General features: G+C 35.2%; 1 protein-coding gene across 1 annotated transcript in view; it reads right to left on the bottom strand.

The window, feature by feature from the left end:
- The window catches only part of RAD54B (RAD54 homolog B), a 50,503-nt gene that overhangs the window by 18,412 nt on the left and 8,049 nt on the right, over nt 1-24,042 (bottom strand). The window contains exons 3-9 of the mRNA XM_088023116.1: nt 17,157-17,354; nt 15,134-15,415; nt 11,836-11,998; nt 6,165-6,390; nt 5,694-5,901; nt 3,092-3,231; nt 604-894 (exon numbers count right to left, since the gene is read on the bottom strand). Coding sequence (XP_087879242.1) covers nt 604-894; nt 3,092-3,231; nt 5,694-5,901; nt 6,165-6,390; nt 11,836-11,998; nt 15,134-15,415; nt 17,157-17,354 — 1,508 coding nt within the window. The remainder of the gene's footprint in view (nt 1-603; nt 895-3,091; nt 3,232-5,693; nt 5,902-6,164; nt 6,391-11,835; nt 11,999-15,133; nt 15,416-17,156; nt 17,355-24,042) is intronic.

Here is a 24,042-nt window from a genome sequence, read left to right as displayed (position 1 = left end):
AATGTATCATGTATTACTTTTATAATGGGAAAAATTAAATTTTCAATGATAAATTTTATATTTGTCTGCACCAAACAAAACTGACTGGCTATATAAAATAGGGAGAGAAAACAGCAAAGTATTAGACGAGAGGGGCACCGGGGTGGCTCAGTCGTTAAACGTCTGCCTTCGGCTCAGGTCATGATCCCAGGGTCCTGGTATCGAGCCCCGCATCGGGCTCCTTGCTCAGCAGGAAGCCTGCTTCTCTCTCTCCCACTCCCCCTGCTTGTGTTCCCTCTCTCGCTGTCTCTCTCTCACTGTCAAATAAATAAATAAAATCTTAAAAAAAAAAGTATTAGACGAGATACCAAAGGGCATGGGGCAAATTCTAGAAGGCAGTGCCTCACATCCATTTCACCCCTACTTTAGTCCTATGAATATGGACAGTCTCTCAACAAAGGGAAGACTGGATAAGTTGTACAGATGAAATATATCGGAGAGGCCATAAAGCTTTTGGAAAACCCACAAATGCAACTCCTGGGATTGGCCCAATCTGCCCTCTTAGATTCACATGACACAGAACCCTTAGCTCATATCCTTGACACAGTCTCACATACTACTTACCTTTATAGAGTTGAACAACAGGCAGGGGTGGTTGCACAGTTTTTTCAGAGCTCCTATACATATTAGATGAGGACTACTTCCCAACAACCCTTGAAGGCAGAACCTGACAGCCTGAGAATTCAACAGCTTTCGATAAAGCTCAACCTGTAGCGGTCCTGGTCGGCAAAAGACTACATTCTCTATTTTAGGTGGAAGATATTTATTTATGACTTCTTGGGTTCTTCTAAGGATAAAGAGTCCAGTGAGGCAAGTAAGTTCAGCTGCTCTTTTCTCTCCTAACTCCTTTTCTTCCTATGGAAAAATCGCAAACTTAAAGGTGTTATAAACAAAGAATACTTGTAACTAAAAAGGAATATTAAACACCTTATAATAATAAACCATTTACTAATTATGTCCCTTCAGATTTTTTTTTTTTTACAGAATAAATGCAATATGAGTTTGGGATAGAAAAACCAACCACCATCTCTTTAAAGTTTCAGCATAATCATTTAATTAAATGAACCAGTCTCCTAATCCTTGTTTGGCTACTGGCACATTGAGAGCCATCAGAAATCAACAATCTACAAACTAAATTATTCTAAAAGTAAGCTTTTATGTGAAGACTATCATGGTACATAAGTCTTAAAATCATCAACAAAGAACTAATTCAGCAAATTCTTGGAAGCAAATATTTTGACAAGTTATTGATCCTAAAATTAAACCCACAAGAAATTACTAACACAAGGCACAGCTAATTCTTTCAAAATCATTACACATTGTTCATTAGAAATGCTAGTTTCCAATTTGTCTGTTTCCTTTGGTTTGTTTCTAAATTTTTACCACAATACCTTAAATCAAAATACCATATGAGTGAAATATATGTTTAAATTCTCTTTTGAGTATACATAACTTCACAGTGAAGATTAAAATAAAATCCCTTATGTATATATTCATTTCTATATAAATCATAAAAAATTCCCACATGATGTAATGAGTAGCATAAATAAAAATTTAAATTTAATTCTTTGTGAAGTACCTAGTGAAGTACCTACTTATGTTTTTTTTAATGTGATATTTCCTAAAATAAAGAATGCAGGAAGAGTTGAAGACTGATGAATCACTAAACTCTACCTCTGAAACTAATGATACATTATATGTTAATTAATTGAATTTAAATTAAAAAAATTAAAAATAAATAAAAATAAATATTGGAAAAATAAATAAAAATTTTAAAAAATTAAAATCATAAAAAATTCCCCTATTTTAAAACTATTTTCAACTTTTATTACAAAAACATAGGTTCACTGAAAACAAATAGGTTCATTGAGGAAAAGCAAGAAAATATAGTTATTTAAAATTAAGAAAATTAAAACCTACTTTAATCAACCAGAAACAACCACTGCTATCATGACTTTATATCTATCTTCCAAGTCTTTTTTCTTTATGTCAATCTGTAAATGTATTTGACATTTTATTTTTATTTTCCTGTTTGTAACAAAAACAGACCTCTACAGTTGAAGCTTCATGGGAACAAGGCACCTGTCAGTTTGGCTCTTCACTGTATTCCCTAAGATCTAACACTCTGAATTTGGCCCACTACAGGTGTTTAACATATATATGTGTTAGGTAAATAAATGAATGTGATTTTACTTTTAAATAATGTACGATGGATATTTTCCATGCTATTAAATATATTCATGTAATTATTTTGTATAGTTCCTGGTTCATGGGAAATGCTCAATAAATATTTGCTATCATTTTATTAATTCTGAGACTTTTTTTTTTACACTTTAACTTCTCTGATATAGATTGTTTTTTATAAGCGATGCCTTCTTATAATTGATAGCACGTTTTCCTTAGTGGTTCATAAAATAGTGATGCATATAATTGATATTATTTTAGATTCCATGAAATACATTGTGTATACAACATGCAGACTCTGCTTTAACCATTTTCCTATCTTTAGAAATGTCTGTTTCCAATTTGTTTCCTTATACTTTTCTATCCTTACAGCTAAATCTTTAAGCACATCTATGATTATTTCTCTATAATAAATTCCTAAAAGTGGTATTGCCACACCACAAAATATATACAATTTTAAGGCTTTTGATACATGCTGCCCAACTAGTCTCCAGTTGTACCAACTTACATTCTAACCAGTAGAGGACAGTACTCTCATCTATACTTGCTATTCCTATGTATATTGAGCCAACTAAAACACCAATAGAAGAGTATAAAAGTTATTTTATGGTTATTTTGGTTTACTTTTTTCAATACCAGTAAAATGAATATTTTTATGTTTACTGTCATTTATAATTCTTTGTGAAGTACCTACTTATGATTTTTTTAATGTGATATTTCTAAAATAAAGAATGCAGAAAGAGTTGAAGGATTGTGGGAAAATAAAGAATTCACTAATTTAATTTTTCCTGAATTAAATAATGCCCAAGTTGTGGATGACTTTCCTGGGCATACTGCTTTTTTTAACTTTTATACAAGTAAATTATACCTCAGAAGCAGAAGGCTGTCTTGATATAATGATGGGTTCTTCATATATTTTTCTGTAAGATGACAAAGAGCCTAATATTCCTGGATTTACAAAATCAATTAATGCAAAAAATTCTTGAAGATCATTCTGAACTGGAGTACCTAAACAAAGAAAAAAGTGATAAAAAGGTCAAGTTTGTGTTTTACAGTCACAGGGGTTTGCAGAACATTGTACTCTCTTCCCTAAGAAAACTAAAATAAAGGCTTTAGAACTGAGAAAGAGCAGCCAAACCCAGCTGAACAAAAAATATTAAGAATCAAATAAATTTTTAACTCTGGTTTTAACTGTGTACTAAATTCAGCATAGTGGCTGCATACAGGCTCTGGAGTCTGACTAGCCTGGGATCAAATTCCACCTGTATCATTTACTCTGAGTGACCCTGAGCAAGTTACATTACATACCTCAGTTGATTTCTATAAAATGCAGCTCCTAGAGTTTGAGGATCAAATTGGTTAATCCATATATAAGAACAGTGCCTAAAGCACAATAAATGTTCCATAACTGTTAGTGATTCTTAATATTATTATAACTGTGATTCTGGACAAGTTTCTTAAGCTCTTTAAGTTAAATTCAGAATTTTTTCACTTATAAAAGTGGGAAGATAACAGTTTCCCAGTGGTATTACAGTGAAAAGCAGAGACTCTGTAGGCACACTATAGCACAGTGCCTAACATTTAGTAAACACTCAGTGAATGGCACCTATTACCTTTCAAAGTTTTCAGATCAGACTGAGATCTTCACTAATCCTAAAGGTTGACACAAATGGATTAATATACCCTGCATATATTACATACTCAATAACTTTTGCTAACTAATTTTCAAAGAAACATTAGCATGTTTCAATGATTACATCAAAAGAACATGTAAATCAGCACAGTCCAACAGTATACTTTCAGATGACATTCAAATAACAGAATAGAAAAAGTTGTCCAAATATATAAATAAGAGATAATATAAGAGCTATATATAAGAGGTAAATAAAAATGCACTTTCTCATTAACATAGACAACATAAATTTTACAATGCCAGGGAATTTAATGATTGCTTCCCACAAAATTAAATGGGTCAACTCCTGGACCAATGCTTATTAATTTTTTTAACACATCTAGTCAGTTCTAAATTTTTGGACCAATAGTAGAAAGAATTAGAGAAAATATATTTATGTTGGTATGTATTTTGTTAATAAGCCTTTAAATGAATTTCCCTGACGATGACTAATAAAGATACGCAGAATGAAAAGGGCAAGAAAGAAAGGGGAAACAAAGGTATAAGGATCCTTATGGCTGGCTTCCAGACATTTACCCAACCCCAGCTAACTAATCCAAGCCACTCATGATAGTCCGATCCCATTTGCCAATAATAGATGCAGGGAAGGATTTGTGTCTTAGACTGGGTTCTCCAGGAGCAGAGCCTAAGACAGGGATTTGGCTATACAACATTTATGGAGGGAAAGCTCTCAGGAGAAAGAGAATAATGGAATCAGAGAATAGCAGGGGAAGAAACTAAGCAAGGATGGCCTCCTTGAGCCTGAGATAAATTATAGCAAGGCTCAGAACATAAATTGTACCATAAAGTTGGTACTGAAATTACCCTAAGGCAAGGGCTCTGGCATTTTCCACTTACCTCTATATGAGTCAACCATTGACCAAGTTACAGGGGAGAGTGGAAGCTCTCATTCAAACAACGATAATTCTCCAGAAATTGGAAGGGCCACACAAGACCAAAGTGAGTTGTGGGAGGAAAGCTACATTGAGCTACTCAGGCCTGATTCTAGTCTAGGCTAAAAAGAAGCGAGTAGAAAAAGATTCTTGTATTTACATATAGGCCATCCCACCTTTCCAGTCTGGGCCAGCAAGTTCGGCCAGCAATAAATTATGTGCATTCAGCAGATACATATAAAAACAAGGGATATGAGTGCCTGGGTTGCTCAGTCGTTAAGCGTCTGCCTTCGGCTCAGGTCACAATCCCAGGGTCCTGGGATGGAGCCCAGCATTGGGCTCCCTGCTCCGCGGGAAGCTTCTCCCTCTCTCACTTCCCCTGCTTGTGTTCCCTCTCTCAATGTGTCTCTCTCTGTCAAATGAATAAATAAAATCTTAAAAAAAAAAAAAGGAATACTTATATTAAGCATTTACCATGTGTCAGGTAGTCTTCCAAAAACTTTATGTGAATTAACTCCTTTGACCTTCACAATAATTCTATGAAGTAAATGGTATTATAATCCTTATTTCATAGATAAGGAAACTGAGGCAAAGAGAAGTTAAATAACTTGCCCAAAGCTATACATATCACCCTCAGGAACCAAGCAGAGGCAGTCCACACCCATCTCCTAGATTCTTTACCATGATACCACTGTATTTATTTTTCAAATACTTCAAAATCTAAGTTGCAGAAAATTACATAGGGATTTGAAAATTCAGAATCCTACCAAAACTCAATTACCATAGGTTTTTTTAGTATGCATTCCATCCAGCACCACCAATTCTTTGGATGCCAAGCATATTACAAATCTTGTATGGTAAGTAGGCAAAAATTCTATCATATCATCCCCAAAGTAAATACTGACCAGTTAGAATTACTCTTTTCTCACAAGAGAGGCTAATTAGGGCTGTAGTTGTCTTAATGGCACTGTTCTTCAAACGATGCCCCTCATCACAGATTAGAAGATCAAATTTTACATTCTTAATTTGATCCAAAGAACGAAGTAACATTTCATAACTGATGATAAGAACAGAATAAAATGGAGATTTGGTGAATTCTTCTACTTTATGGTCCTAAAAAAAAAAAAAAGATAGTATCTAACAAATCATGGACTAAAACTACAAAATCAAATTCAAGCAGCATATTCTTGACAGACATTAATTAGAATGTTAACTAAAAGCCAAATTGTAAGCCAAGATGCTATTTTTATGCAAGGAAGTTGGAGAGTTATATGCACTTGAAAAACTACCCTACAAACAGTGAAAACTGCAGTGTTGATTTGAAAAGCAAAGAGATTTAGAAAATGACCAAAGATGAACTGTTATAAGTCTCCTACCTGATCAACAGGAAATATCTTGATTCTTTCACTTCCTAGCCATTTTTGAAATTCCTTCTTCCAATTATTCACCAAGCTTCCAGGTGTGACAATAAGCGTCTTCTTTATTACTGGCTTGCCTCCATAGGGTCCCTGACACTGTAGAGTCCAGATGAGTGAAATACATTGCAGCGTTTTCCCTAAACCCATTTCATCAGCAAGAATAGCTCCACATCTTCCATTCACTCTGTTAGAAATAATTATATTTCTTTTAGTCACAATAGGAAAATATTTTATGCCCCTAATACCGTCATTTATTAGTCAAGAACCAAAAGCTGATATTTTGTAATTAGGACAAACTCTACCCCCCCCAAACCCTATATCTAGATTTTCATGCAGCTCATTTACAATAATCTCTCTTTTGAATCTTTGATAATTATATTCATTATATATTTACTGTCAACTAAATTACTAAAACAAATCTGAAATTCGACAGTTAAATCTAAATCATGTTACTATCATATGTATATATTTAGAGACTAGAAATGTATCCCAATTTTATAACTAGATTTGAATAATTTAACTATAACTGTGCTTCTCATCACTAACAGTTGAGCAATTTTTATCAGGTTCAGCATTAGACATCTAAACAGTTTAAACTACATTGCAATCTTAACCAGAAAGATCTGTTGAGCTATATTTATGATTCTCTGGCAGTAAATGAAGTCCTCAATTATCGTGCTCTCTGCACTGTAAGAAAAAAAAAAAACTAAATATTGATCTAATATATGTAACTTGGTAATAGTCTTATCCTACAGACCCACTCACTTAATGCAATTTAAAATTAAATATTATAAAGAATATTATTAATAAGGGGCATGTTTATATCACTTTGTAGCTATTAAAGCTCTTCAATATATATATATGTTTATATATATATATTTTAAAGATTTTATTTATTTATTTGAGAAAGAGAGGGAGACGTGGACTCCCCACTGAGCAGGGAACCCAATGCAGGGCTCGATCCCAGGACCCCGGGACCATGACCTGAGCCGAAGGCAGATGCTTTACCAACTGAGCCACCCAGGCGCCCCTATTTATATATCTTTTAAAAAGTTACAAAGTCCAAAGGAATTAAGGATAGTACCAAAAGTAAGTACAGTGTTCTTTCTCTGACTTACTTCACTTAGCATAATACTCTAGTCCCATCCATGTCATAGCAAATGGCAAGATTTCATTCTTTTTTATGGCTGAGTAGTGTATTCCATTGTGTATATATACATCTTCTTTATCCATTCATCAGTCGATGGACACTTGGGCTGTTTCCATAATTTGGCTATTGTAGATAATGCTGCCATAAACATTGGGGTGCAGGTATGCCTTTGAATGAGTATTTTTGTATTCTTTGGGCAAATATTTGCTGCATCATAAGGTAGTTCTATTTTTAACTTTTTGAGGAACCTCCATACTGTTTCCCAGAGTGGCTGCACCAGTTTGCATTCCCACCAACAGTGTAAGAGGGTTCCTATTTCTCCATATCCTCGCCAACATCTGTTGTTTCTTGCATTACTGATTTTAGCCATGCTGACAGGTGTGAGGTGGATATCTCATTATAGTTTTGATTTGTATTTCCCTAATGATGAGTTATGTTGATTTCACTCATATGTGGAATTTAAGAAACAAAACAAACAAGCATAGGGAAAAAAGAGAAAGGCAAACTAAGAAACAGACTCTTTACTACAGCAAAGAAATGGATGGTTACCAGAGGGGAGGTGGGCGGGGTGATGGGTTAAATAGGTGATAGGTATTGAGGAGGGCAATAAAGACCTTTTTTTTAGATTTTTTTTTTAAAGATTTTATTTATTTATTGACAGAGAGAAAGACAGTGACAGAAGGAACACAAGCAGGGGGAGTGGGAAAGGGAGAAGCAAGCTTCCCGCGGAGCAGGGAACCTGATGTGGGGCTCAATCCCAGGACCCTGGGATCATGACCTGAGCTGAAGGCAGATGCTTAACCATCTGAGCCACCCAGGCACCAGAGGAGGGCATTTATGATGAGCACCGGGTGTTGTATAGAAGGGTTGAATGACTCAACTGTACACCTGAAACTTAATATTACACTGTATGTTAACCGGAATTTAAATTAAAAAAAATAAGTACAGTTTTATTATAGTTTAATTTTCTTATTAGTAAAAATAATAACCAAAACTCAACTATATGTTTTCCATTTCAAAGTACAGAAAAAATAGAGGGGAGGCGGGTGGGAGGATGGGTTAGCCTGGTGATGGGTATTAAAGAGGGCACGTTCTGCATGGAGCACTGGGTGTTATGCACAAACAATGAATCATGGAACACTACATCAAAAACTAATGATGTGATGTATGGTGATTAACATAACAATAAAAATTTTTAAAAAATAAAAATAAGTAAGAAAAAAAATCACAAACATGAATTACAGCCATTATTATCAATTTTTTAAAGATTTTATTATTTATTTGTCAGTGAGAGAGAGAGCACAAGCAGGGGGAGCGGCAGGAGCCTGACACGGAGCTCGATCCCAGGACTCTGGGATCATGACCCGAGCCAAAGGCAGATGCTTAACCGACTAAACCATCCAGATGCTTCTATTATCATTTTTTTAAAAGACTTTATGGGCACCTGGGTGGCTCAGTCATTAAGCGTCTGCCTTTGGCTCGGGTCATGATCCCAGGGTCCTGGGATAGAGCCCCACATAAGGCTCCTTGCTCGGCAGGAAGGCTGCTTCTCCCTCTCCCACTCCCCCTGCTTGTGTTCCCTTTCTCACTATGTCTCTCTCTGTCAAATAAATAAATAAAATCTTAAAAAAAAAAAAAAAAAGTTTTTTTTTTTTTTAAGTAATCTCTACACCCAACACGGGGCTCAAACTCACAACCATGAGATCAAGAGATGCATGCTCTACCAACTAAGCCAGCCAGTCAGGCACCCCCACTATTATCATTTTAGACCAACAACTTGACAATGCAAGACCAAATGTCAACTGAGATATAGTGAGTGGCAGAGAGAAAAGTGATCCATCCTTCCACAGTGGAAGGAAGGAAGCAGGAAGGCTTCATTGAAAAGATGGCCCTTTTCAAAGGTGAAGAGGAATTCATTACATGAATCAAGGAGTTCAACATAGTTGGAGCTTGAACTGAATTCCAAGCAAAGAAACGCAAAAGCTATGAACCTGGCAAGATAGGGAGAGACTAAAGATGGCATACTTTATCCTTGAAAGTTCAGACTGTATCTTGCAGGTGTCTCCCAAACATCAGTCCTTCATGACTACCATCACGATTTTGCTATATGTGATACCATATGTGTTATATTATGTTTATTTTTAAGTTGGCTCCCTTTTTTACTTATATTTGAAAATTCAAGCATAATTTATCCATGAGACCAAAAACTTAATATGCTACTTTTTTCCAACAATTCACTAACTAAAGATGCTACTATTGGAATTTAAAAACAAGGTGTGGGGCTCCTGACTGGTTCAGTCAGTGGAGTGTGCAACTCTTGATCTCAGGGTTGTGAGTTCAAGTCCCACATTAGGTATAGAGATTACTTAGAGGTACCTGGGTGGCTCAGTCAGGTTAAGCATCCAACTCTTGGTTTCGGGTCAGGTCATGATCTCAGGGTCATGAGATGGAGCCCCACGTTGGGCTCCACGATCAGCAGAGAACTCTCTCTCTGGCCCTCCCCCCCACACACTTGTGCTCTCTCTCTCTCTAAAATAATAAATAAATCTTTTTTAAAAGAGAAATTGCTTAAAAATAAAATCCTTAAAATTTTTTAAATAAAGCAAAATAAAATAAAAAACAAGGCTTGTCCATGTCCACCTAAAATGATCCCACATAACACCAGTGGAGTGCATATTACAGATCAGGAAACACTGCTCTAAGTTCTGAGAGTCTGAAACATTTTAAGCAAGGAAATGCCATGTTCAGAACTGTTTTTCAGAAAAATCAAGCCGGCGGCAATAAGCAGAATGAATTTGAGGAAGATCAGAAGCAGATACACAAGCTAGGTGCCGCTGCAAAAATCCAGACAAAATATAATTGTATGACATCAGGTACCAGCACTGCTGCAGTGGGGTGCCAGAAAAGATCTAGAATCAAAGAATATTTAGGAGTTCAAAAGTTCAGGTTTGATTACATTGAAAAGTGAAAGAAAGTAAAGATGCTTTCCCCGCCAAATGAGACAAGATCTCCAAAAAGAAGAGCATATTTTTTTAAAAAGATTTTATTTATTTATTTGACAGAGAGAGACACAGCGAGAGAGGGAACACAAGCAGGGGGAGTGGGAGAGGAAGAAGCAGGCTTCCCGCTGCGCAGGGAGCCCAATGTAGGGCTCGATCCCAGGACCCTGGGATCATGACCTGAGCCGAAGGCAGACGCCTAAACACTGAGCCACCCAGGCGCCCCAAGAAGATCATATTTTGAGAAAGAACATGAGTCTGGAAAGTTTCTGGGATGTAGTAATCCCTTAACCTGTCATCATTCAAAGGGTTCTCAGAGTTTGGGGGAATTTACATTCTCAACTTCCTATTAAATGATCAATTTAAAAATCAAGGGCCTATGCATTAAAAACAAAACAAAACAAAAAGAACTAGAAGGAAATATAACAAGATGTTAGCAGGTTCCTTTGATTCTTTTTTACTTCGTCTGGCTTTTGTGTGTCTGTGTGTATCCTCTAAAGTATCTTCAAGAGCGGATACTACAATTCTTTATCAGAAAACTCTATTTAAAAGGGTGTGGGGGAGGGGTGCCTGGGGGGCTCAGTCATTTAAGCGTCTGCCTTTGGCTCAGGTCATGATCCCAGGGTCCTGGGATTGAGTCTCCCCAAGCTTGCTTCTCCCCCTGCTTGTGCGCGCACGCACGCGCGCTCTCTCTCTCTCTCTGTCAAATAAATAAAATCTGAAAAAAAATAAATAAAAAAACAGGAGTGGGGGAGACTTTTTTTTTTTTAAGTAGAGGTAAGATAAGAAGAAAACGTTTTTTTCCATAAGCAGAATTAAAGGCTACTTCCATTTTGCCCCCATAACCCTTTCTCATACTAGTAAGCTCTTATTGTACCACATTAAGGTTGACTATATGTCCCTATTTCCTCAAATACTTTAAAAAATGTGCCTGGGTGGCTCAGTTGGTTAAGCGACTGCCTTTGGCTCAGGTCATGATCCTGGAGTCCCGGGATCGAGTCCCACATCGGGCTTCCCTGCTCAGCGGGGAGTCTGCTTCTCCCTCTGACCCTCTTCCCTCTCGTGCTCTCTATCTCTCATTCTCTCTCTCTCTCAAATAAATAAATAAAATCTTAAATAAAAAATGCTTAAGGGTAGGGACCATGGTCCTGACTCCTATATGCCCAGCTCCTAGCAGGATGTCTGGCACATGGCATCCTCAAAAATCACTTTTAGAATAAATGCACACATTAAGTATCATTCATGAAGTACTGAGATTCATCATATCAGGCTTTTTCTAGAAAACCATTACAGGTTAAATCAAAACTCAGATTAGACTAAGGACACCCGGCTGGCTCAGTCAGTAGAGCATGCAACTCTTGATCTCAGGGTTGAGTTCAAGCTCCATGATGGATGTACAGATTACTTAAAAAAACAATAAAATCTTTAAAAACAAAACAAAACAGTCAGATTAGACTAAACAAATTGTTTATTTTCCTACCTCATTCCCATTACACATTCATAAAGGAATACAATTCCTTCTTTCTGATGTGGTCGGAGATGATACACAAGATGAGGATCTATCACCACATCCACAACAGGAAAGCGGTTCTTACTGAACATCCACTGCTGATTACTGTCAGGTCGTGACATTACAAGAGAATCTTAAGAAAAAGATGGAAGTTTAACTATTAATGTATTGCAATTTTACTTTGTCAGCAACTACATTATCTTGCTTTAATTACTCATAGCCTATAACTATCTGCCATCATTTGTGGCAAAAAAAAGTTGATGTTTAGTAAAACTAATACTAAGCCAGAACAGAAAATTAAAAAATAATCTCATGCCTTACTACTGTGAGATTTCAAAGAGCTTTTTCCAAACTTCATTTGCCCCAAAATATTTCAAAGCCAATGAAATTCACTATTGTTTAGTAAAGAATTCAGTAAGCCACAACATTTAATAATTCAGTATTCAGAGCAAAGAGAACTTATCTCCAACTGAAAGTACAGGTTGGAATTTTTCCAAGTTGCACTTGCTAATGCTCACAGCTTCTTATTTTGGAAAGGCACCCTAAATTTAACATAAAGGCTCCCATTATCTTCACTTCTATACACACAAGGACTACTACTTCTATTAATCAGAAGATTGAGAAAGGATGACAAGTTTTCCATTGACTTCACCATCATTATTTATTTAAAGTTAATTATTATGTTCATGAATGTCAAATTCATGAAATCTCTGCAAAGCAGCAAAAAAAAGTAACCATAGAATAATAATGTAATTCTGCAGAAATATACTAATACAATTTAAAAGATTAAAATATCACCAAAAAATACAAAATCAAATATAACTGGAAAGCAGTTCTCAATTAATAAATCTAAAGTCAGATAGATAATAAACTCATCAAAATTATTTTGGGGCTATACTTATACATCTATATAATGGTTAAAAAATGAAGTAGATTTTTAAAATAAAACAAAAAGGAAAAAGAGAAGGACAGAAGTGAGAAGAGAAGATAAAGAAAACAGGTTCCAGGAGATTAAATTAATATCCACCAATGCAGAAATACACAGTCACAGGAATGACAGTTTGGTCATGTTTACCATTAGCAGTCACCCAGAGGAAAGTTTTCTATGGATCTTCCTAGGTTTCTGATCAACTAAAAGGAACTCCCATCTTTTAGGTCAGTTCCTGGCAGGTAGAGGATTAGGGAGTGAAAATGGAAAATTCAGCCCCCAGCCTCTATATTCCAGTAGCAAAGCAAGAGTATATTCCTTGTGTTTTCCTAACCAAGAAATGGCCCCATTTTTTTTTTCTCTTTTGAAAAGCACAAAGGGGAAAAAAGAGAAGACAGAGGTGAGGAGAATTCACTACTCAAGAACAAAGCATCCATCTTCAAGAAAGATAAAACTTAAACCACCAATCGATAATTGAACACCAGGAGGCGCCTGGGTGGCTCAGTCGTTAAGCATCTGCCTTCCGCTCAGGTCATGGTCCCAGGGTCCTGGGATCGAGCCCCGCATCGAGCTCCCTGCGCAGAGGGAGTCCTGCTTCCCCCTCTGCCACTTCCCCTGCCTGTGTTCCCTCTCTCGCTGTGTCTCTCTCTCTCACTGTCAAATAAATAAATAAAATCTTTAAAAAAATAGTAATAATAATGGGACACCAGTTCAAATTTTAAAATGCCTATCTTCACAATAATGAAGCACATCACTTAGTGCTTATAAAATCTTTCATGTTTTCATTTTAAGTCTACACCCTAATTCTACCCTTGGCAAGATAAATAAATGAGTATCATCAACTATTTACCACTTACACAAAGGGTTCTTATGTTATATGCATACATACATGTACACATATATATACAATCACGATAAAATTTTCATTCAGTCAACAAGTATTATACACAGCATTTGCAGCACTCTATGTCTTTTTGGCAGTGATTAGAACCCACATTTTAGACTTGAGGAGACAAAGCCATGAATGAGGTAAGGGACTACCCCAAGATGTCAAAGAACCAGTTAGTTCAGTGGCAAAATCGGGACTCTAACTCAGATCTTTGGATAAGCACATTATTCTTTTGGTTCCCCATATCCCTCTATTATGTAATAGGAAGGCAAAGAGAAAGAAGAATAAAGGAGAAGGAAGCCTGTTAAAAGAGATGGCAGGACAGATAAAATATTTGGATAAAAAATAAAAAAGCAGAAGCAAAAGCTTCCACTCTCTTTCAATTAAGTCTCAGATAAGCTCACAGAGAGATAGGAATTTTTTTTTTATTATGTTCAGTTAGCTAACATCCTTAGTTTTTAATGTAGTGTTCAATGATTCATTAGTTGTGTATAACACCCAGTAGAGCTAGGAATTTTAATTTGGGGTTTTTATCCCAAATTTGTCAATAATTATTTTAATTTCAGCAATTTCAGTTCATCTTTCTGGCCTCAGTTTTCTTCAAATGCGAAGACACTGAACTAAATGATCTCAAAGGCCCCTTTATTTCAAAAATCCTATTTCCATAATACTTGCAAAAAATAATTATGTTGCTTTATGTACTTTTTATTTTACTAATATGAAAGCAGCCTACTCTATACCCCAACTTTGACATCCACTGCCCTATAATTCAATTTACTTGTCTGCCTCCTCACCAAAAGAGAAGATCTTTGATAACAGTTTACCGCTAGGCCCAATGCAAAAAAAGGCACCGAAGAAATCCCTGCTTGCATAAACAATCAAAACAACCAAACAAAAACAAACAAAAAAAAAACAGGCAAGGGTTTATTTTTTAATATGATTTTTAAATTAGATTCATAAATGTGAAAATTAATTCATTAAATTGAATTCTCATGAGTAAAATTTAAATTCTTTACCTGATATCCCACCATTCAACATTTTAATATACTAATGTATGCGATCAAGACATACAGTCGTCAAAAGAGAAGTATAAACACAATCCTGACTCATGAATTGACTAATATTTCTTTTTGCTGAAGATGTCAGATATTACTCAAAAGCATTATGTATGTATATGTGAATGTGTGTGTATACATCTCCAATCTGTGTATTTTTCCTTCAACACAAAATATGACATTTTCATTACTATATTCTTACAATTATACATTTATCTATAAAACAATTCCCAAACTATATTATACAACTTCAACATTATTCCTTATTTCAGTTGTATACCCGAATAATATATACTTTCATCTGAAAACTTTAAACAAAGCTTAAACTTTAAATTCACATGCCAGATATCTTTTGACAGTAAAAACAGAATATTCAAATTATTTTTTACAACTTACTTGGTACATGTGGGTCATGACGTGGTTTACAATCTTGGAAACCATTCGGTCTATTTTCCTTTGAACTTGGTTTACAAACACTTTTGAAGGGGTTAAAGAAACACTTCTTGGCAGCTTCAGAAGAACTTGAGATAGCAGGGCTTCCTCCTCCAAGCTGAAAACATCTGCCACTGTTGAAATCATCTGGAGAGATTATACCCATGACTTCTACTTCTTTTCCACCAATCATCACTCTGTGGCCCTCTTCAAGCTTTTCAAGCTCTTTGAATTTATATGCAATGCCTTTAAATTGAGAAGGGAGAATGTGAATTTAATTTACTGATAAGATGACTTAATCAGTGATACCATAGTCACCTTCCCGTAACTGTACAGAATGAAAACTGTGCTTTGAATGCAAATAGCCTTGTATAACCCATTAACCAGAATGAAAACATAATTTATCATTTTGTCTAAAAAAAAAAACCTAAAAAATCAGAAGGAATAAATAATAAAGCTATAAAAATTAGCCAAACTCTAGAGAAAGCAAGGCCTTTTTTAATTATTGAAAATATAGCTAGGGGTGCTGGCTGGCTCAGTAGGTAGAGCATGCGACTTTTTTTTTTTTTTTTTTGAGAGAGAGAGATGGGGAGGAGAGGGAAAAAGAGAGAGAGAGAGAATCTTAAGCAGGCTTGCCCAGCAAGGAGCCCAATGTGGCACAGTCCCACAACCCTGAGATCATGACGTGAGCCAAAACTAAGGGTCAGAGACTTAACCGACTGAGCCACCTAGGCACCCCTCAATGTTTTTATAATAAAAAAATTGTTGCAGATAATTCAGTTCAGCCTCAACTCTTACTCTTGTCACTGACCTTCACATACTACATTCCTGAAATGCTGAACCAGTACTTTTCTCTCCTTTTGTGCCTTTGTATATACTATTCCCTCTTATGTATGCCCCTTTCTCATACCCTATAAAACTATTTATCCTTCAAATACTACGTTAAACAATTAACTCCTATGAAGCTTTGCCCAGCCTCCTAGGCAGACCTAAATGGTCCTTCTATCTCCCACTGCAGGGAGTACAAATTCTCAATGAAACAATTATCTTACTGCCTCCTAATTATCAATTACATTGCCCTATCCCCATTAAACTAGAAATTATATCCATTTTTGAATGTTTACTACTAGCATAGTGCTTGGCACTTAACAGTTACATATGATAAAGTATGATATTATTAAATGAATGAATGAACATATAGAACGGATTTTATAGGGGCGCCTGGGTGGCTCAGTCGGTAAGCATCTGACTTCGGCTCAGGTCATGATCCTGGGGTCCTGGGATCAAGCCCTGCATTGGGCTCCCTGCTCAGCGGGAAGCCTGCTTCTCCCTCTCCCACTCCCCCTGCTTGTGTTCCCTCTCTCACTGTGTCTGTCAAATAAATAAAATCTTAAAAAAAAAAAAAAAAAAAGAACGGATTTTATAGTAACGGGCCATATTCAAAATGAACAGTAAGAGACAATGTCAAAAAACATGGTTGGTGTTAAGCATTCTGAATTTGTGAGCTAACTTGTATTAGTACAAATCATCCTGGCAACATTTTATAATAGAATTAACGATGACCTCCAGTTTAGATGTATTAATCTAGATCATACTTAGCATGTTTTTTTTTTTCAAAATTTTATTGGGTATCATTGAAATTAGATAATATTCCACTCCTGAAATCAACATCTTTATAACTCTAATCATTTAGCATTGGACTGGGCGGGGGGCAGTACACTAAGACAAACTGCTTAATCTCAGAAAAATACCAAAATAACTGTATATAACTATTTCATTTTAGAGAAAATGAATCCATGGGATGGGATTTGCTTCACTGAGCTAGTATTCATAAGACTGTTATTAGACTATTATGAGATAATTTAGACATGCAAGTCAAAGAGCATCTTAATCTAACCCTTTATAAAATCCAATCATTTAAATTATGTAACCTCAGATATATACTAATTTTAGGCCAAATCATAAACATCAGGTAATATCACAATACCTCTTCCAATGTCTTTGCCTTCCAAATCCTTTAATATAAGTGACTTTCCCTTTACAATGAGAACAGCATCACCTTCCCACTTTTTGTGTTTTTTCTTTGAAGCCTTACACCAAACAACACTGAAATATTTAACTTGGCTATCAGGTTCTTCCTCTTCTTGTCCCTTAGGCACTGTTATTTCTTTAGGGGCTGAGTGAACTAGAATTAAAAAATAAATAAATAAAATAAAAATCACATTATTAGAGAGAGTCAACTTTTAGTAAGGTCATTTGAACAAAAATAAAAGCATACGAAAATTAGATGGTACTAAGAATTATGAAAGAATATTTGATCATACCCCAGTTAGTATTTTATAAATTAAGAAATTCAAATGTCAGGTCTAGGATGACCATGAGAGCAATGAATATAAATTCCTTATTATCTCAAAGTTATATAAACTCAGTTTAAGTAGAATAATGTAATTACTGCAAACATTTTAAAACTCTAGGAACTAAAGGTAAATTTTCAACAACCATCAAAAACATATCTACTTCAAATTTTGAATTTTGGTCTTTTCCTGGGGCTGGTGATATGTGGCCCAGTCCTCTCTTGTGAAGCTGGGCAGCAGCAGCAAGTCACAGCTCCCTGTCTGCCATGAAACCATGAGGGTAAACAACCAAGACACTCATAACCATCGTTTTTCACTCTCACTATTCAATAAATTACACAAGATAGTCAACACTTAATTACAAAATAGGGTTTGTATCAGATGATTTTGCCCAATTGTAGGCTAATGTAAATGTTCTGAGCATGTTGAAGTTTGGCTGAGCTAAGCTATAATGTTCGGTAGGCTAGGTGTATAAATGCATTTTTGACCTACAATATTTTCAGCTTATGATGGGTTTATTGGGACATAACCCCACAAGACAAAGAAGATCTGTACTCCAATCTGGCTTCCAGTCCAGTCCTCCCCCAAAACTACCCTCGTTAAAGGCCATTAAGGAGCTCCTTGTCAGTAAATTTTTAGTCTTGATCAGAGTTCTCAAAAGCATTGTACAATGTTGACCACTTACTCCTTGAAATATTGAACCCTTTTTTTACAACTTTCCTAATACATTTCAATTTTTCCTTTTACTTCTTTGGTTGCTTCTTCTTAAACATCTTTGCCATCTCATCAGACCTGAATTCTAGACCTTCTCACTGTGCCCTTCTCCTTAAATTAGTTCATCCACTCCCATGGATTTAATACCACCCCTGCATAAACCTGTATTTTTTTTCTCTAGCCCAGATCATGACTCTAAATCTGTGTATCGGTACATAATTGCCCCTCAGACCAGTTTACATGAATGTCTCATAAACATCTCTATTCACCATGCCCACTTGTCTTCTCTCCAAAAATTGCTCCTTCTTCAGTTTTCTCATTTCTCAGTAAGAGTACCACCACCCTCATTCAAGCCAAAAAAGTTGGAAATCATCCTTGACATCCTTTACTCTCAGTTCCACAGCCAATCAACCACAGATCCAGGGGATTTTAGCCCCCATATGGCTCTCAAAGCTCTGTACTATTTGCCTTCTCCATACCCTCCCCTCTTCAAATCACCATCTCTGATCTGAACTACCGTACTACTACAGGATCTTCCCAAGGCCTACTGAGATCTTCTTTTGCCACCTCTACTCCCTAAACCCATTTTCCATATTTACTATATGTATCTATTTTTAAATGTAAATCTGATTATGTATCCTTCTTAAAATCCCTTAGTCTTAATGGTCTTTAAGAAAACATACTACGTCTAGCCAAAGGGCTTTCTACCTCTTCCTCTAACATGCTATTCTAAATTAACTTCTATTCACCCTGCCATAGTTTTTTTTTTTTTTAAGATTTTATTTATTTGACAGAAAGTGAGACAGCACAAGCAGGGGAAGCAGCAGGCAGAGGGAGAGGGAGAAGCAGGCTCCCCGCTGAACAGAGAGCCCGATGCAGGGCTCGATCCCAGGACCCTGGGATCATGACCTGAGCTGAAGGCAGCCGCTTAACCGACTGAGCAACCCAGGCGCCCCCCTGCCATACAGTTTAAATTTCCCTTACTGCCAAGCTAGATCTTGCCTTATTATTTCAGCATTATCTCAGTAATTAATTATGTGACAAATGATTTAACGTCAGCCTTCCCCACTAAACTAGTCCTGAGAGGAAGGTGCTTTGATTCTGTTCATCACCAGATGCCCAGAACAATAGGTACTTTTCAAAACTGCCATTTTGATTCAAAGTACATCTGACTTTATGCTTACAAAAATACTGAAACAGAATTATCTTAAAATTAATTTTCATGAGAAAGTAGCTTTAGAAATTAACTTTGAACTCATCTCCATCATTGCCCATTTTTATTTTCATTTTTATGAACTGTTACCTTCAGGATTATTTTCCATGTAAACTTTTTAACAAAGATTTGATTCTTCAGTCACTTTTTTATGAATATTTTACTTATTATAGCTTTTGCCAACATGAGTTTTTAAAACCATAATTTCTACCAAATGCAGTTTTGCTAAGTCAAATTTTGAATACCTAAATATTAACAAAATTGTATTACTCCATCAGTTTCTAGTCAAGAAAATTTATCAGTTTTCAGGTAATTGGTAGTTATCATTTGTTGATTATTTTTGCTTTACCAACCTTGAGTTTCCCAGATAAAGTTTTGAAGGTTTTTAGGATTAACAAAAAGAAGGGATGCTCAATCAGTTTTTGAACTCTAAAAAATTTTGTGGTGTGCAATTTTAGCCAACTTTAGTTTTGTCTTTGCATTATTTCTACCAATAGTAGTCAATGTGCATTGAATGATAATACCATTTTGCTCTTTAAAATTTGTTCCTATCTTTTATTACATTATCCAAGAAGAAAATGTGATTGCTCAAGATTGCTGTAAAACAAGGGTAAAAAGTATGTCTTCATCAAAACAGCTGGAAAAACATCCAGTCAAATACCCTGTTACATTCCCAAAGACTAAAGAGTTGACTTGTTATGTCCAGGACCCTCCTCGTGCCAAGAAAAAATAAACAGAAGACAATAAACTGAGAATTCAGAAATTACTTATAATTAACTTTGAAATACCATAGATGGGTTAGCCTGGTGAAGGGTATTAAAGAGAGCACGTTCTGCATGGAGCACTGGGTGTTATACACAAACAATGAATCATGGAACACTACATCAAAACTAATGATGTAATGTACAGTGATTAACATAACATAAAAAAAAAGAAATACCATAGATTCTCAGATATAACCTTTCTTCTGTAGAACAGCAGGAGGAGGAGAAGAGCATGAACTAATCCACCTGGGTTTGAATCTTGAGTTTTCCCACTTACAAGCTAAGTGACCCTGGATAAGTTACTTACCACTCTATGCCAGTTTATGAATCTGTAAATGAATGTAATACTAATACCCACCTCACAGATTTGTTGTGGGCATTAGATTAGCTATTATTTGTAAAACCCTTAGAACAGTACTTGACATGTAATAAATACTCCCTAAATGTTAACTACCATCATCATCATCATCATCATCTTGTCTTGGTTCCTTTCCCATTTAGTCCCATTCTAAATGTAAGCCATTAAGGCAGTGAAGAGAAAATTCCAGGGGCACGTGGGTGGCTCAGTTGGTTAAGCGACTGCCTTCAGCTCAGGTCACGATCCCAGAGTCCTGGGATCAAGTCCTGCATCGGGCTCCCTGCTCATCGGGAAGCCTGCTTCTCCCTCTGACCCTCTCCCTTGTCATGCTGTTTCTCTCTCTCTCTCAAATAAATAAATAAAATCTTTAAAAAAAAAGAGAAAATTCCAAAGAGTAGAATAAAGATACTGGAAATTAAACATATAAGGAGCAAAACCCTCCTATATCTAGACTACCTGTAACATATAAAATTTTGACTAATTTGCTACATTCTAGACTAACCGCCCCTAACAACAATTCCACTCCAACTATAATTTTTATTTCTAAATGGTTCTATTTCCCCTTGACCCTGTAAGGTACTTCACAAATCAATACCAAAAAAATAGTCTGTATAAACAAGAGATTTGAATGCCCATAAGCAAGATTCACAAGTAAGAATGTTCAAAATCATACTTTGATAAAAGAGGAAGGGAGAGATGACGCCATTTTAATATTGATAGTGGATACGATCATCTTAATGATTCCGAAGCATAGTTAGTCTACAGTTGGATGGCTTAATTATACATTCCACATAGCCAAGTCTTTAATATTTTTTCTTTCAAAAATTCTAAATACATTGTTTTCAAAAGAACAAATGACATTTAAAATAGCTCATCTAATCAAATTCAACAAAGACTGTAAATACTCTCCCAAGTTATATTTTAAAATTACTAAAGCCTACCAGTTTTAATATACATTAACATAAAAATACAATGTAAATTTAAGGTTTGAAACATAGTTTTTATTACACTAAAAAATTTACAACCATTAATATACAAATTCCTCTGAACCAGTAATCATCCATAGTTTTATCTTTTTTTTTTAAGATTTTATTTATTTGAGATAGAGAGCACCTGCTTGCATGCACACACATGAGCGGGAAAAGGGGGAGAGGAAGGAGAGAGAATCTCAAGCAGACTCCACGCTGAGCACAGACCCCAACCTGGCTTGATCTCAGTACCCTGAGACCATGACCTGAGCCGAAACCAAGACTGACACTTAACTAACTGAGCCACCCAGGCGCCCCCATATCTTTCTTAATGAGAGATTTAATGTCATCTAAGTATCATTATGAATAAAATAAACATAGAAGATCTTTCTTTGCATTATTTTCAGAATACTTTATAAGCATGGCAGGGACTATACATTTCATCACATTTCTCAGTACCTCTTGTCAAAGCATATATGCAGTAAAGGCTAAAATAGAAAAAAAAAATCAATAAAACTACAATATTTCCAGATCTCAAAACTAACTGCTCAACATTTTATTTTTTTTATTTTCTGCTCAGCATTTTAAACTCATCTAAAAATCAGAAAAGTTATTCATTAATTTCAATTCTGACATTCCAATCGTTGAGCATGCACAGGTTTATTTAAAAAAAAAATACACTGTTAAAGTGTAAAATGGTACAATCACTTTGGGGAAATGCCTGGCAGTTTCTTAAAAACTTAAACATATAGCTCTTCCCTAATCCAGCATTATGTCCACAACAAATTTATACAAGAATACTCAGAATCTTTATACATAATAGCCATAATCTGGAAATAGCCCAGAAGTCCGTCAAAAAATAATGGATACATAGACTGAGGTATATTTATACAAGGGAATACCACTCAACAACAGAAAGCAATGAACTACTATAAGAGGATGAACAAACATGGGTATTAAAAACATTAAGATAGGTAAAAGAAACAAAGGGTATATACTGTAGGATTCCAATTATATAGAGCTCTAGAACAAGCAAAACTTATCTATGACTTTTTAAAAATTAGAACAATGGTTGTCTGAGGAGCCAAGGGATTGATCAGGAAGGGGCAGGAGAGAACTTTCTGGGATAATAATAACATTCTAAATCTTGATAGGGATTTAAGGTACACAGGTAGAGTCACCTGTCAAAACTCATTATTTAAGATTTGTACATTTCACATTTTCAAATCTTACCCAAAACACACACGCACACACACACACACACACACACACACACATAAATATTGAATTCCAGTTGATAATACTTATGCTGAAGTGTTTAGGCATAAAATATTCTAAATAATTCTCCAACTTGTTTTAAATAACCATTTTATTTTTAAAAATGAATTGATGGATAGATGGATGGATGGATACATGATAAAGCAAATATAGCAAAACAACTGCAGAATTTAGGTGGTAGGCACATGAAAGTTTACTGTAAAATGTTTTTAACTTTTTCTATGTGAAGAGTTTCTTAATCTTTTTAAGATAAATTTACACATAATTTTAAAACATGAAAGATGTACTAACAAAGTATAGTCTAATGATATTATCTATTTTAGTTTAAATTGGGGGGGCTAACTTGGGTGATATTATTTTACTTATTTATTTGGCTTTTCACTACTTAAAAAGCAACTGAAAACTAAAAAAAATACAAATTCAAATTATAGCTACTACCTTTAATCAATTTGATATATAAAAATATACTGAACCAATTTCTCAAAATCACATGCAAAGATTTAGCATGACTGTTAACATTTAATTAGGTTGTAGGTCTTAAGAATTTACTTTTTTGTATTTGTTAAGTATTACAACCATATTTCATCTCATTATTTTTAAATATTTACTATCAAATTCATCATCAAATACTAAATTGATTTTAAGAATTTGTGAATCTTAACATTTGAAAAAATATATTATGATATTTAGACATGGTACATTTAGTATCTACTATAAACACAATTATTTAAATAAATCTATTTCAATTGTGCCTCATCAAAAAATTTTACTTCAGTGGTACTGAATTCTTTGTCTTATGGCACATAAAGAGTACACATAGCAGTACAATGTATCACCCTGTATTTAAAAGAATACGTATTAACAAAGCATTTTACCACCATCATCTACAGTATATATTAAATACAATTTATCACACTATAAATTATTTAAACATGTCTATTGAAAATTTGACATTACTCTAAAAGAAGGCACATGGAAAAGTAATTCATAGTCTAAACATTTTCACATAAGATGCAATAGGATAGAAATCTTTCAAAATGAAATAACACCAAGTTTATGTCTCATACAAAAAAACAAAGTACTTATTTTGAATATTTTAAGAAATCTAATGGCATGTTTAAAAATTTTTTTTAAAGATTTTATTTATCAGAGAGAGAGCATAAGTAAGCAGAGAAGCAGGCAGTGGGAGAGGGAGAAGCAGACTCCCGCTGAGCAGGGAGCCCC

This window comes from Eumetopias jubatus, unplaced genomic scaffold (genome assembly GCF_037043125.1).
Source record: "Eumetopias jubatus isolate StellerSeaLion01/CBP00866 unplaced genomic scaffold, mEumJub1_p1.0 scaffold_4, whole genome shotgun sequence".
In the NCBI taxonomy this organism is placed as follows: domain Eukaryota; kingdom Metazoa; phylum Chordata; class Mammalia; order Carnivora; family Otariidae; genus Eumetopias; species Eumetopias jubatus.
The sequence above is the reverse complement of the archived record's forward strand: the minus strand, read 5'-3'. Positions and strand labels throughout refer to the sequence as shown.